At 35.6% G+C, this 13960-nt stretch overlaps 1 protein-coding gene across 2 annotated transcripts in view; it reads right to left on the bottom strand.

The window, feature by feature from the left end:
• LOC113391691 (fatty acyl-CoA reductase wat-like) overlaps window positions 1-13960 on the bottom strand; it is a 51054-nt gene that overhangs the window by 28705 nt on the left and 8389 nt on the right. For both annotated transcript variants that reach the window (XM_026627746.2, XM_026627747.2), the window contains exon 2: window positions 7647-7815. In XM_026627746.2, coding sequence (XP_026483531.2) covers window positions 7647-7813 — 167 coding nt within the window. In that variant the 5' untranslated portion in view covers window positions 7814-7815. The remainder of the gene's footprint in view (window positions 1-7646; window positions 7816-13960) is intronic.

Raw genomic sequence — 13960 nt, 5'->3', positions numbered from 1 at the left:
CACCAGGTAGCAATACTTATTGTTGAGTACATATTTGACTGAGCCAGTGTAGCTACAGGTACAAGGGACGTTACTCAGGTCTTACGGTCGGTGGTGCGTACATGAAGTAAGGGATGATCAAAAATAACGGTACCAACATATATGGACAGCGGTGAGCAGGCAGCCCATTGGCATGTCAAATTAAACTATAAAAAAAATATGTAAGAATGTTTTTTTTAAAGTAAACATATCATTGATTTCCCCGCAGTAGAGCACCGACTGAGTTAATTACAATGAGTCAATTAAAACGACATTTTAATGCAAATAAATTTACATACTTTATGATATACGACAAAAACTATACGACGATACTTAGAAGTGTTCATGATAATTTGGTTCATATTAAAAATATATATCAATAAATAAGGCATGTTATGTACTATATTACGTTGAGATAAACGAACTTAGAGTTAGTACATATACTAATATATACAACAATTATATTATCTATGAACAAACTATGGTATTTTGATTGATTTGAAAAAGTAACTACTGGATTTCTTTTTCCACTGAATACAAGTGTAAACACGTGTTATACGTACACTTTAACTCAAACACTCGTCGTCGTCCGCGGCTTCGCTTGCGTTTTTATAGTTGGTCGTCAGGTATTATGCATAAAGTACGGTAACGGCCAGGAGGCTCACCTGATGGAAAGTGACTACCACCGCCCATGGACATCTGCAGCACCGGAGAGCTCGCAGGTACGTACGGCCTTTTTCAAGGTTCCCAAGTCGTATCATTTCGGAAAAACTGCCAGTGCGAGGCTAAAATCGCCTCAAAGATTTTCGAACTTCTATCATGAATAATCAACTATCATAATCATTATCCTTCGACGACCTCCGTGGTCGAGTAGTGTGTGCACCGGTTTTCATGGGTACGCCACTCCGAGGTCCCGGATTCCCAGCCGAGTCTACGTAGAAAAAGTTAATTTTTCTATGTTGTCTTGGGTCTCAGTGTTTGTGGTACCGTCGTTACTTCTGATTTTCCATAACACAGGTGCTTTAGCTACTCACATTGGGATCAGAGTAATGTATGTGATGTTGCCCAATATTTACTTATCTTGGAATTTAGACGAGATTTCCGAAGGTGAAATTGGTACTGCTCAAAATTTTCCGAAAGACAAACTCGGTAGCTATCTATCTGACTTTGAACTCAGTTTTCTGCGACCTAGCCACCAGATCAACGAGCAATTTAATATTAAAACATACAAATCACAAATTACCTTAATTGTTTATACTTAACGTTAAATGTCAGTCAACCGCATAATTATGAACGACGCAAACATAATACGATGGAAAGTTTTGAACTAGGTGGAAAAACTGGTCGAATAAATTCTGCATTATAATAATACATGCATTCATATACTAGCGAACAACGTCACGGCCCGCCCGTAAAAAATACAAGTTTATTAATATTTCTAAGACGGCAAAACTATAAATATTCTTAAAACAAAAAAAAAAACGTGTTCAACAGCATTAAAATCAGAAATCACTATTGATTTGATGGCATTTATCCCGATGTCTGTTATAATCAAAATCAAAGTATACTTTATTCATGTAGGGTCTTTTAAACATTTTCGAATCGTCTTCAAATTAGTTCTCTACATCAAGTAAAGCCAAGAAGAACCGGTAAAAACTCAGTAGTTACACTTTTCCCTGTTAGTTAAATACATATAACACATCCTGCCTGATGAGCCGAGATGGCCCAGTGGTCAAAACGCGTGCATCTTAACCGATGATTGCGGGTTCAAACCCAGGCAAGCACCACTGAATTTCATGTGCTTAATTCGTGTTTATAATTCATCTCGTGCTCGGCGGTGAAGGAAAACATCGTGAGGAAACCTGCATGTGTCTAATTTCAACGAAATTCTGCCACATGTGTATTCCACCAACCCGCATTGGAGCAGCGTGGTGGAATATGCTCCATACCTTCTCCTCAAAGGGAGAGGAGGCCTTAGCCCAGCAGTGGGAAATTTACAGGCTGCTAATGCTAATACATCCTGTCTGAGAATAAACAAGAATTAGGTACACGCTTTTAAATGTTTCCGAAATTCGTCATCAGATCGTTACGAAATTTAAATATGACCGGTTCTAAATAATCCTATTTCAAATAAAAAAAATAATATCCGTCTATATATAACGGTACTTTGTCCGAAAACTAAATTTATGTAAATTGAGAACCTTTTATATAAGGTCGGTTAATTTATTTTTTTATAAACAACATGGCTAATGCTTACGGGATTCACATATGGTATTTTATAAAAAAAAACTCACTCAACAACTACAGGTGAATCGTCGTGTTATAATATTAATTTAAATGCCTTACACCGGTTCAGAAAGTCGTTTCCATATACGAGAATCGTCAAAAATCTCTTTCCCGCCAATTAAATTACACAGATATGAAAAAACCCGAAATAAACAATAGAAATTTGTATTAAAAGTAAATATATACTAATATTATAAAGGCGAAAGTAACTCTGTCTGTTGTACTGTCACGGTCAAAACGCTTTTGTTAAAATTTGGTATGAATTCAGATTAAGCACAAAAACACGAGCGAAATTGGGTGATAAATAGTTCTTTTTTTATGGATATGGGCCACCCGATGGTGCGTGGCCGCCGCCGCCCATAGACAATGGCGCTGTAAGAAATATTAACCATTCCCCACATCGCCAATGCGCCACCAACCTTGGGAACTAAGATGTTCTGTCCCTCGTGCCTGTAGTTACACTGGCTCACGCACTCTTTAAACCAGAACACAACAATACTGAGTTGTTTGGCGGTAGAATATCTGATGAGTGTGTGATACCTACCCAGGCGGATTTTCAGAAGGCCCTAAGGCTAAGTTTAGTAAGGGCTTTTTGAAAAATTCAACTTTAATGGGAAATATAAGAGGGGGTAACGTTGCAAGTACAAAACATATTAAAAGCATCATACAAAGCAATTTAAACATTACTGAACCATTTTATTACTGCAGCTAAATCTATTAAAAACCATACGAAATGTGTAACAATTTTATTGGAATCCATTTCCTGGTTACGTGAATTAAAAAAATGTATATTAAACCTTTTTTGATCGCTTACTTTTTAGAAGGTTATATTGAATAGCTGTTCTGGCGGGTTTTGATTGTATAAAATGTACAGCTAAAGTTTTTTTTTTTCAATTGTAATTGAAATATTTTTTTATGCAAACACCGCAGACTACTTAACCCCGTGGGGTCAATAGTATAACATATATTATATACTAGCTTATGCCCGCGACTTCGTAGATTTCGGATGTGTGACAGGATTGCTTATCTCAAAAGGAAATCAAAATAACCCATAAAGATACAAAATAAAAAAGAATTAAATAAATAGAAGTAACAAGATGATTTTTTTAAACTTTGCGAAAATTATGAAAATCTTCCACGTACAGACACCGACATTTTACAATTTTATTATATATATTGACATAATAGTGAGTATACGCAATTATAGTAATCTAGTCCCTACGTACGAAGCAAAGATATATTTTACCGACAATCAGGAATACTTAGTAGGGTTGTGTTTCAGTTTTAGGGGTGAGTCAGCCAGTTAGGCATCAACATCTTAGTTCCCAAGGTTGATGGCGCATTTTTGTCTTGTAAGGAATTGTTAATATTTCAGCGTTATTGTTGTTGTGACCAATTATTAACAGGACATTCATCAGCCCGTCCCTACTACTACTGAACTAAATATATAAATATAAACTCAAGAAGTAGTTAGTTCAGTAGGACCGGATTTTATATACGATTTTCACCAACTGACGGAGTGATTCACGAGGAACGTTTAGGTGTATAATTCATTGAAGGTTTGCGTAAATTGACTGGAAGATGACGAAGATCATTGAAGACGTCGGAAAAAACCTACCGACTGAGAGCTTTAAATGTGTCGCGTAAATCAATAGAGTTATTTCTTATACGATATAAAGACAATCTATGTAGAGGTTTATCCCTGTGCGATACCGGGAAGGGTTGTCGATGGATTGCTGTCGTGACTAAGGTTGTTGATCATGTCGTGTGACGTGTCTACTTGTTTATGGTCATTTCCGGTCAAATATTTATGTGTTCGTACTTTCTAGTTACTGTTATTGAATGAAATGTATTTGTTAATAATTTTACGTCAAAAAACGTATTTCCTGTATTTAAAAACCCTCAGCCTTAACAATGAGGCTTATAGTTTTATAGTTCAGGAAAATGAAAAAGGCGCTGGGCGGTTCATTAAATCTCGCCATCGTATATTACAATGACGAACTAATCCTTTACTACAAAACAGTATCTTGGCGTTAGAATATCTGATGAGTGGTACCCACACGGGTTGCACAAAGCCCTACCACTAATAAATTTGAACGATTTTTTTTATTGTCTACGTTTAATCGATTAATCATAAAAACATTCTGGAAACTTAAAAGTAAAGTTTAAAAAAAACGGTCAAAATCTATTTTAAATATCATTTCACAAATAAAGGGATTGTGTAAGGTTTAATAACCTCTACAAGGTAATACGTAATACGTTTAAGGACAAAACGCCGACGAAAATTTATTTGTGATATCAATAAAGTTTGTATGCGTAAATAACATACAGTTTAAATGAACATAGTGTACGGAATAAACAAACTCCCGCTCAGTAAATACCTCCGCTACTATTGAGATAACCCTTTGAACTTAATGCAACACGTGAAATTGACAGAAATTCTGAATCGCGCTAACGTTTGATTCACCCCGATATATATAGGGCAACGACTTTTCAAATTTAATATGGGATTTTTGGAACGATACATGCTACTGTAATTAGAAAACTATTCAGGATATCGATCGTATCGATAAACGATACTATCGATAGTATCGTTTTGATCAATACTATCGATACCGTGAGCAATACTATTGATTATGACAATACTATCGATACTATCGATAGTTTTGCTAGCTCTGTGTAAGCAATACTATTGGTACCAGCAATACTATTGATAGTATCGATAGTATCGATAGTTTTGGACTATTGATAGTATCGATAGTTTTGGACTATTGATAGTATCGATAGTTTTGGACTATTGATAGTATCGATAGTTTTGGACTATTGATAGTATCGATAGTTTTGGACTATTGATAGTATCGATAGTTTTGGACTATTGATAGTATCGATAGTTTTGGACTATTGATAGTATCGATAGTTTTGGAATATCGATATTTGAGGTTAAAAGTAACGGTTTTTGCAATACTATCGATAGTATTGCTCATGGGGAGGTATCGATACTATCGCTAACACCTTATCTATCGACATTGGACTATCGATATGCAACACTACTTCACACCACGACCCTTAAAACGACAATGGGTAATCAAACGTGGGAACTAGGGGTGTTAGGTCTAGAGTGCCTGTAGTTCTGACTCAAGCGCTTCAAACCGGAGCACAATTATATTTTTTAATTCTTCATTTTCCACATTGCTCTCCGGCCGTCCACGGGGTTGCATCTGAAGGTCGAAATTTCCAGAACGAAAATGTACCGTGCTTTCTTTTGCGACACCAGCGCGTTCCTCATACCTAATTAATCCTTCGAGCTGTTTCTGCAGCACCGGTGCCACGGTAGATCTCGTACTCTTAAATATACCGACATTTCATGTTTTCCATTGTACGGTAAGAAGCGACGCCAGAGAAAAAAAATAAAGAAAAAAAAAACAAATGAATGACTGTTTTCAAAACTCAAACGTACCAGCTACATGAATTTATAAATTTGAATTTGGAATTCTTAACCAAAGAGGAGATATTCCAGATCAAAGAGGTCAGTACGACAAAACGCCAATTTCATATGTAAGGACCTAATACTAAATATTGTTGTTTGGCGGTTGAATATATGATCAGTGGTACCACACAGTACAACGCTAAACCACCGCAACATAAAAGGTTCTAGTTTAAATGTTTTAAGTAACTAAATAATTGCTATTGAGTTTAAGAGACTTAATGTGATTATTGTGTTAAAAACACATTAACCTTATACACCAAAGGATATCCTTCAGTATTTAAAATGGTGTTTATTACGTTTTCATATTTACTAACAATAGTGTGCGAAGACAATTAACATCCTGTACATATCATAAAAATAAATAAAATTCTCAGACATAATTAATTTATTTATAAAATAATTATGAAAGTTAAGAATATAAATACTATTAAAAAACATCGTAAGGTAAATAAACTCTTGCGTTAAAATAATATTACGTCATTTATATATTTCAACTAAAGATTTATCGCGATTTCATACAATTACCACTTACCTGGGATAATCTATTAAACAATATTGTTAAATGCAATAAAACATACATTTAAATTTGGAACACATTGTAATTAACAACAATTCGTATACGCGTGAGAAGTAAGTATTATATAAGGCCAAGTTCCCGACTCAAAGTCAATAAAACCTCCTTGGGGCAATGTATGCGTTTCTGTAATAAAAGTCCCCAGATATTTGCTTTGACAATACATAAATTCAAACCGTTTGTTAAAAAAAAAATACAAGGTAATATTTGTATTTTAAGTGTCGGAAGTGTGTCAGCCGAGATGGCCCAGTGGTTAGAACGCGTGCATCTTAACCGATGATTTCGGGTTCAAACCCAGGCAGGCACCACTGAATTTTCATGTGCTTAATTTGTGTTTATAATTCATCTCGTGCTCGGCGGTGAAGGAAAACATCGTGAGGAAACCTGCATGTGTCTAATTTCAACGAAATTCTGCCACATGTGTATTCCACCAACCCGCATTGGAGCAGCGTGGTGGAATATGCTCCATACCTTCTCCTCAACGGGAGAGGAGGCCTTAGCCCAGCAGTGGGAAATTTACAGGCTGATTATGTTATGTTATGTAAGTGTCGGAAAAGAGTAACTAATGAGTTCCTTGTCAGTTCTTCTCTTTAGAATCTAGATTCGGAACCGGTGGTAGGTTTACATTTAAAACAATTCTGTGAAATTACGATTGAAGACTACCTGAAAAAGTCTACTTGAATGAAGCATATTTTGTTTTCGATTTTATAATGAAAGAGACGAGTTAAGTTAGTTACAATATTAAGAACCATAATTTAATTTCCTGTAGCACAAATACTCGCTATAAAATGATCCGTAAGTGCTCGTGATATTTTTATTAACCCGAATTGTTATATAAAATTTAAAGAGTAATTCGCGAAATCGTCCAAATCCAATGCTTTCACTTCTAAATAATGGTAATCAACTTGTTAAAATATATTATTGAAATGACATTTTCAGTATAAATGTTGACTTAGTTCTATTTCAGAGCACGACATTCCATGGCTGAATCTTTAATTATGTAATTTTTATTGTAAATGTCAATGTTATATATTTGTTTTTTTTTTTTTGTATTCAATTTTGTTAGGTACGTAGATTAAGAATCCTAATAAATTTGTATGTACGTTAACGGCAGTTTGCAAGGTAACTATCAATAATGTAACTCAATGTACATACGAAAAGAAATTTGACTATTTTGACAAGTGATATTGAAATGGCTTTTAGAAAACCTTTAAAAAAAACGACAAAGCATTTCGTCTTCAATTTCGTTGTAAATTATATAAGAAAGTATCGGAAAAATACCTTAAAAGCTTCTCCACCAGCAGCTTTCCGAGGAATCCAGTGCCGCCGGTTAAGAGAACTGTCGAACCAGAAAACAGCTTCTGTATCTGAGATCCGGCATTTTTGTCCACATCGCTGTGTTCGAGTATTTTGGTCATTTTCAAATCTGTATGATCAGTTAGCGCCATATCTGTAACAAGGATACACACATAGAAGAACTCGTCAAATGGTCTCATAGCATTCTATTCTAGGGCAATGGTCAATTTTCCTTGGTAGGGTATCGCGCAAACCCATTTAAATAGGTACTATACATTACATTACATTAACAGCCTGTAAATTTCCCACTGCTGGGCTAAGGCCTCCTCTCCCTTTGAGGAGAAGGTTTTGGAGCATATTCCACCACGCTGTTCCGATGCGGGTTGGTGGAATACACATGTGGCAAAATTTCTTTGAAATTAGACACATGCAAGTTTCCTCACGATGTTTTCCTTCACCACATGAAAATTCAGTGGTCCTGAAAAAGCAGTATATTTTTACAATTAAAATTTGAAACCGTCAGTCAACAATCTATACTAATATTACAAATGCCAAAGTAATTCTGTCTGTCTGTCTGTCGCTCTTTCACTACCAAACCTCTGAACCGTAATTGATGAGATTTGGTACGAAGCAAACTTGAAATCCAAGGAAGGACAGGGGCTACTGTTTTTGCCTAAAACATGACAACCGATCCCCTAAAACGCAAGTGAAGCCGCGGGCGACAACTAGTTATATAATATATTGAATTTAAAGTTCAAAACCGTGTCAATGTCAGATCGTTGGAAAGTTCCGACGCATCAGACCTTCACGAGTTCATCGGGACATGACGTCATTTCAAAATCAAGATCAAATTCTTGTTTTCCGTTACGATTGTTGAACTCTTTTAATTTTTTACTGTTCTATGTATTTATTCGGGTCATAAGTGCGATCAGTTTTGGAACGAAGTTCTTTTACGCGACTTACTTAGAGTGAACTGCCAGAAATCATCAAGTGAGGAAAAAGCGTTATCCTCCTCCAGATGACCTCTCCCTCTCTTTATCTGTCACTCAGATTCTTTATATTATATAAGATTATTTAAACATTTTTTTTTGTTACTCTTCTTTTAGTCGACTTTGGATTTTTAATTACAATTTTGTTTCTTATCATTTCATTTTACTCAAACTTTTCTAATTAATTTCATCGTGTCTGTCATTTCACACGTAACATGTAGCAAGAGCAACTTCTTTCCAAACTTTTGTCGATAACAGATATATTCTTATAAAATACTAGACGCTCAATTTTGTACGGGTGTATACCACTAAAATTAAAAGCATGCGTGCAGTCGCCATTATTACACACAGATGTTCTAATTTAAAGACGCCAGTCGAAATCGACCGTTAAATTTTCGTCATCTGAACATAGCCTTATAACGCTTGGTTATGTGGCTAACTGTTATAATAAAAAGCAATTATGTCCAAACGGAAAACAATTGCGACATCAATACATTAGTGAAATTACTTCATCCTGAAGACGATCAATTTCTATTACAATAAACTTATCATTGCTTTCGCCTGTCCTAATAGGATAAGGATTTAAGATAAATAAACAAAATTGACCTTGAATTGACATATAATCTATGATATTCAATATGGCTTCGTGAAAAAATGGGGTTTTCAATGTCATTATTATTGCAATTTTGAAATTATAAGTGGAAGAAAAACGCAACACCAAAAGAGTGATGAATACGGGTGAAGAGAGATGTAGGGGAAGAGGACTTAAGAAGACGTGGATGGAGCGTGTAGACGATCAGATGGTTAATAACAGAGGATGAGGAGAATGGAAGGAAAAGACATAATGCGCCGACCCCAAATAATTTGGGAGAAAGGCAGGAAAAAGAAGAAGTTAAGTGCAATAGTGTTGTATTATAAATAAAGATATATTTATCAAGAAGTGTTTGCACAGTATAATAACAGAACTATTAGTGAATCGCATGGAATATATAAATCTATGGTTTGTTTACATTTACTCCTTCTTTTATTGAAATAGATAAATATTTTTCTCATGAGTTCGTTTACAATGCCTTTGAGTTAAAAATTGTACAGTTAAGGACACTCGCGTGAAGGTTTCTTGTAGTACCATGTGTATCCTTATCAAACCTAATTCTCATTAACTCAACGGTTGTTCGGTCATGATTTCTGTGACATACACAAACTTCTAACAGTTCTACACGTCATTCGAGTGCAAAATAGGAATTTTAGTTATTCCTGCATATCAAGGATTGGGTATATTTAAAAAAAAAAGACCACGATTCATTTGAAAATTTTGTGCATTTACAAAAAGAACAATCATAGGATGTAAATATCATGTACCATCAGTATCAAAATCTAAATATCATAGTTGAGTATGTATTCAAAAAAACTCTTGATTGCATTTTCAATAAAATCAATCGGCGCATTTAAAAATAGAACTGATTATTACATTTCGGGGTTACGTTTTTATTTAAAAAAAGAACTCTCGATTTCGTATTCGTGAATTTGATTTTGTTTGATTCGTGAACTCGATTTAGCGAAATTATTTTAAAAGAAATACTCTTTATTTGCAATATACTTATGTGCAATACTAAAACATGTCGCGATGAATAGATATACATCATTTTACCTCGCTCAAACATGCTGGTCACGGTCGTGGTAGCCTAAGGCCGACCAGTTTGACCGTAAGTGATGTGCAAGTGCGTTTTAGTTGACAACGCGGAGACAAACTGTACGCAACACTATAACAGCCAAGTAGTTTAACTTGATCTTCTCCTTTGAGATTGGTCATATGGTCTATCAATGTGGTCATCACTCTCATCAGGTCACCCATTCGCCCGTCCGCCTATTTGACGACCTCCGTGGTCGAGTGCGTACACCGGTTAACATGGGTACGCCACTCCGAGGTCCCGGGTTCGATTCCCGGTCGAGTCGACGTAGAAAAAGTTCTTTAATTTTCTATGTTGTCTTGGGTCAGGGTGTTTGTACCGTCGTTACTTCTGATTTACCATAACACAAGTGCTTTAGCTACTTACATTGGGATCAGAGTAATGTATGTTATGTTGTCCAATATTTATAATTTATTTATTTATATTAAATCTGAGCTGTCAACCAAATGAACGGGCTCACCTAATTTCCTCAGAAATAAATACCTAGTTAAAGTATTCATTACCTAGGTGAATAATGTCGTAACGGTTTGTGTAATATTCAACCCCATGGTATCGCAAGTAAACTAGAGTTATCATTACGATGTCCGCCTTTCACTATGTTTACAAATTGCATTTATTTATTTATGCTTTATTGCACCAACACTTAAATATATTATATCTAAGAATTAACATTTAAAAGTTGCACGAATGCAACACGCGCTCGCTAAAACAGCGATCTCTTCCAGGCAACCTTTGGACAGAGGACTGGTTGTAGAACTAATTAGGGAAGGGGTACAATAATTTTATAAATTATATATCATACTGTAAATAAAATATAATAATACACATAATATACATCTAACTATAAACATAAATAAATACATACATATATATATATATATATATATATATATAATACAAAATTGAATATATTTATTTATTTTCTACTAGCTGTACCTCCCAACTTCGTACGGTTCATTTTAAGTTATAGGGGTCAAACGAGCAGGACGCTCACCTGATGGAAAGTGATCATGACCAACCCATGGCCCAACACCGGAGGCTTGCAGGTGCGTTGCCGGCCTTTAAGGAATGAGTACGTTCTTAAATAACCCTCCCCCTGCATATTCTCTCTTAAATTTGAAATTACCAAAATTATACTGATACCATAAATACGAAAGTAACTCTGTTACCTCTTCACGCTAAAACCGCTGCACGGATTTAGATTAAATTTAGTATGGATTCACACTTTGATAAAATCAGTGATAATCATTGTATGTGCACAAGAAGTAAGGATAAGCTTAGAACGCCAAGTTTCCGTCTCCGCAAAGTCAATAAATCATTCTTGGGGCAAGGTATCCGCTTCTATAATAAAATTCCGCAGACATTTTTAACTTTGCCGTTTCATAGATTCAAGTCAATTGTAAAAAATACATTGGTAAAGAAGGCATATTATTCGATACAAGATTATATAGATGATAAAAAAGCGCGGAGTTAATGCTCGTTGACTTCCAGGCAGGAGACATAACATTCATATATAATTGTATTTAATTAACATAACTGTATTTTTAGATGTTGAAAAAGAGTAACTACTGAGTTTCTTGACGGTTCTTCTCGGTAGAATCTACATTTCGAACCGGTGGTAGCTTTACTTTAAATAGTTTGTTAAATGACGATTCAAAAGTGCTTGTAAAAGCCTACTTGGATAAAGTATGTATATTTTGATTTGATTAGATTTTTATGGAGATAGTTTTGAGTCCCGAAAAGGGACCTTTTTTTTATAATTCACCCCTCGAGCGAGGCTAAATGTAGGCTGATATTTTGTGTGCTGAAAGTCAAGTTTAATAAATTTCGCGAAGTTAAAGCCGCATGTTCAGCTAGTACTTTCTAAGTGTACGTCTCGAAAGCAATAAATATGCTTAGTTTCAAGTTATTCCTACCTATAGCTTCAGAGATCTCGTTTTGTGTGATATATACATTACAAAATATCAAAAAGTTCAATTAAAACTATATAATTAGTTCAATTACATACACAAGCTACTGATCCATGTATAACTTTAACACTGTCACAATCACTCTTTAAACCGGATCACAACAATACTAAGTTTTGTTATTTATGTCTAATATATAACTGTATAACTACCATATTATTTAATAACTCCATTAAAAACTTAAACGCGTATTAGTCTTTTTTAAAAAAAAAAAAAAGAATATTATCAGTGCCCCAAATTAATTAAGGAATTACTAATATTCCTATTTACCCCTCCTTTTAAGCTTATCACTTGTGTTAGTGGGGACGACAGTAGTCCAAGGGTTCAGGATCGATCCTGCGACTCTTTACATCGCTGGGCGGCCCGTGAATCATTGCGCTATTGACGCTACATACGAGCAACGTTTGCTTGGAAGGCAGACGGATTAAAATCGTAATCCATGAATCGATCACCTCGAACACTGCGCCTTCTGTCTTAATGACCATTTAAAAGTTAGAATCTATGATGGCCTTGCTTAAATCGATCTCGGCCTTCGAGATAGATACCAATTGAATCACTACAAATATATATATGTCCAGATATAGTAACGCTGTTCTCTAAATATGTAAACATTAATTATATATTTCAAAATTCGAATTCACCAAAGAATTACTGCCGAGATGGCCCAGTGGTTAGAACGCGTGCATCTTAACCGATGATTTCGGGTAACAGGCAGGCAACACTGAATTTTCATGTGCTTAATTTGTGTTTATAATTCATCTCGTGCTCGGCGGTGAAGGAAAATATCGTGAGGAAACCTGCATGTGTCTAATTTCAACGAAATTCTACCACATGTGTATTCCACCAACCCGCATTGGAGCAGCATGGTGGAATATGCTTCATACCTTCTCCTCAAAGGGAGAGGGGCCTTAGTCCAGCAGTGGGGAATTAGAGGCTGTAGGTACCACCCACTCATCAGATATTCTACCGCCAAACAGCAGTATTCGGTAGTGTTCCGGTTTGAGCCGGCGAGCCAGTGTGACTACAGGCACGAGGGACATATCTTAGTTCCCAAGGTTGGTGGCGCATTGGCGATGTGGGGAATGGTTAATATTTCTTACAGCGCCATTGTCGGTATCATCATAATCCTTACATGTTATGTGCACGTTCCGTCCCCTCAACGTCATAGCCGACAGGGTGGATTTGTTTTATTGAAGCCTGAGTGAACTCACAACTACAGCCACTTGGACCATATCATATATAACGTAGAGACTTATTTCAAACATTGTTAATAAACGTGCTGTAATATCGAATTAGGACAACCATGTCCTGTAATGATATGTATACAGCTTTGAAATATAAATAAATAAATGTTAGTAGAATAGACCCCTAAGCGTCAGTATCTATGTTGATCTAAGCATACTGGAACCGAAATAAATAAGTAAGACACGTCACAAACATGACGAAAACATAACAAATTAAACGAGAAGTTGCGCTTCAAAACGTCGTAACTACATGAATTACTAAATACCTAATGAAACTTACATAAAGAACAATGGTTGAACCATCGTTAGGCAACCTGCACGTATCGGATGAACTTCACAAACTAGTGTAGCAAACAAACCACATCCAAACACCTTAGGATGATATCTCCAAAACCTCATGAACACTTAATA

The sequence above is a fragment of the Vanessa tameamea genome, chromosome 30, assembly GCF_037043105.1.
Source record: "Vanessa tameamea isolate UH-Manoa-2023 chromosome 30, ilVanTame1 primary haplotype, whole genome shotgun sequence".
Taxonomy (NCBI): Eukaryota; Metazoa; Arthropoda; class Insecta; order Lepidoptera; family Nymphalidae; genus Vanessa; species Vanessa tameamea.
Note: the sequence above shows the minus strand (reverse complement) of the source record. Positions and strands in the feature narration are given on the sequence as shown.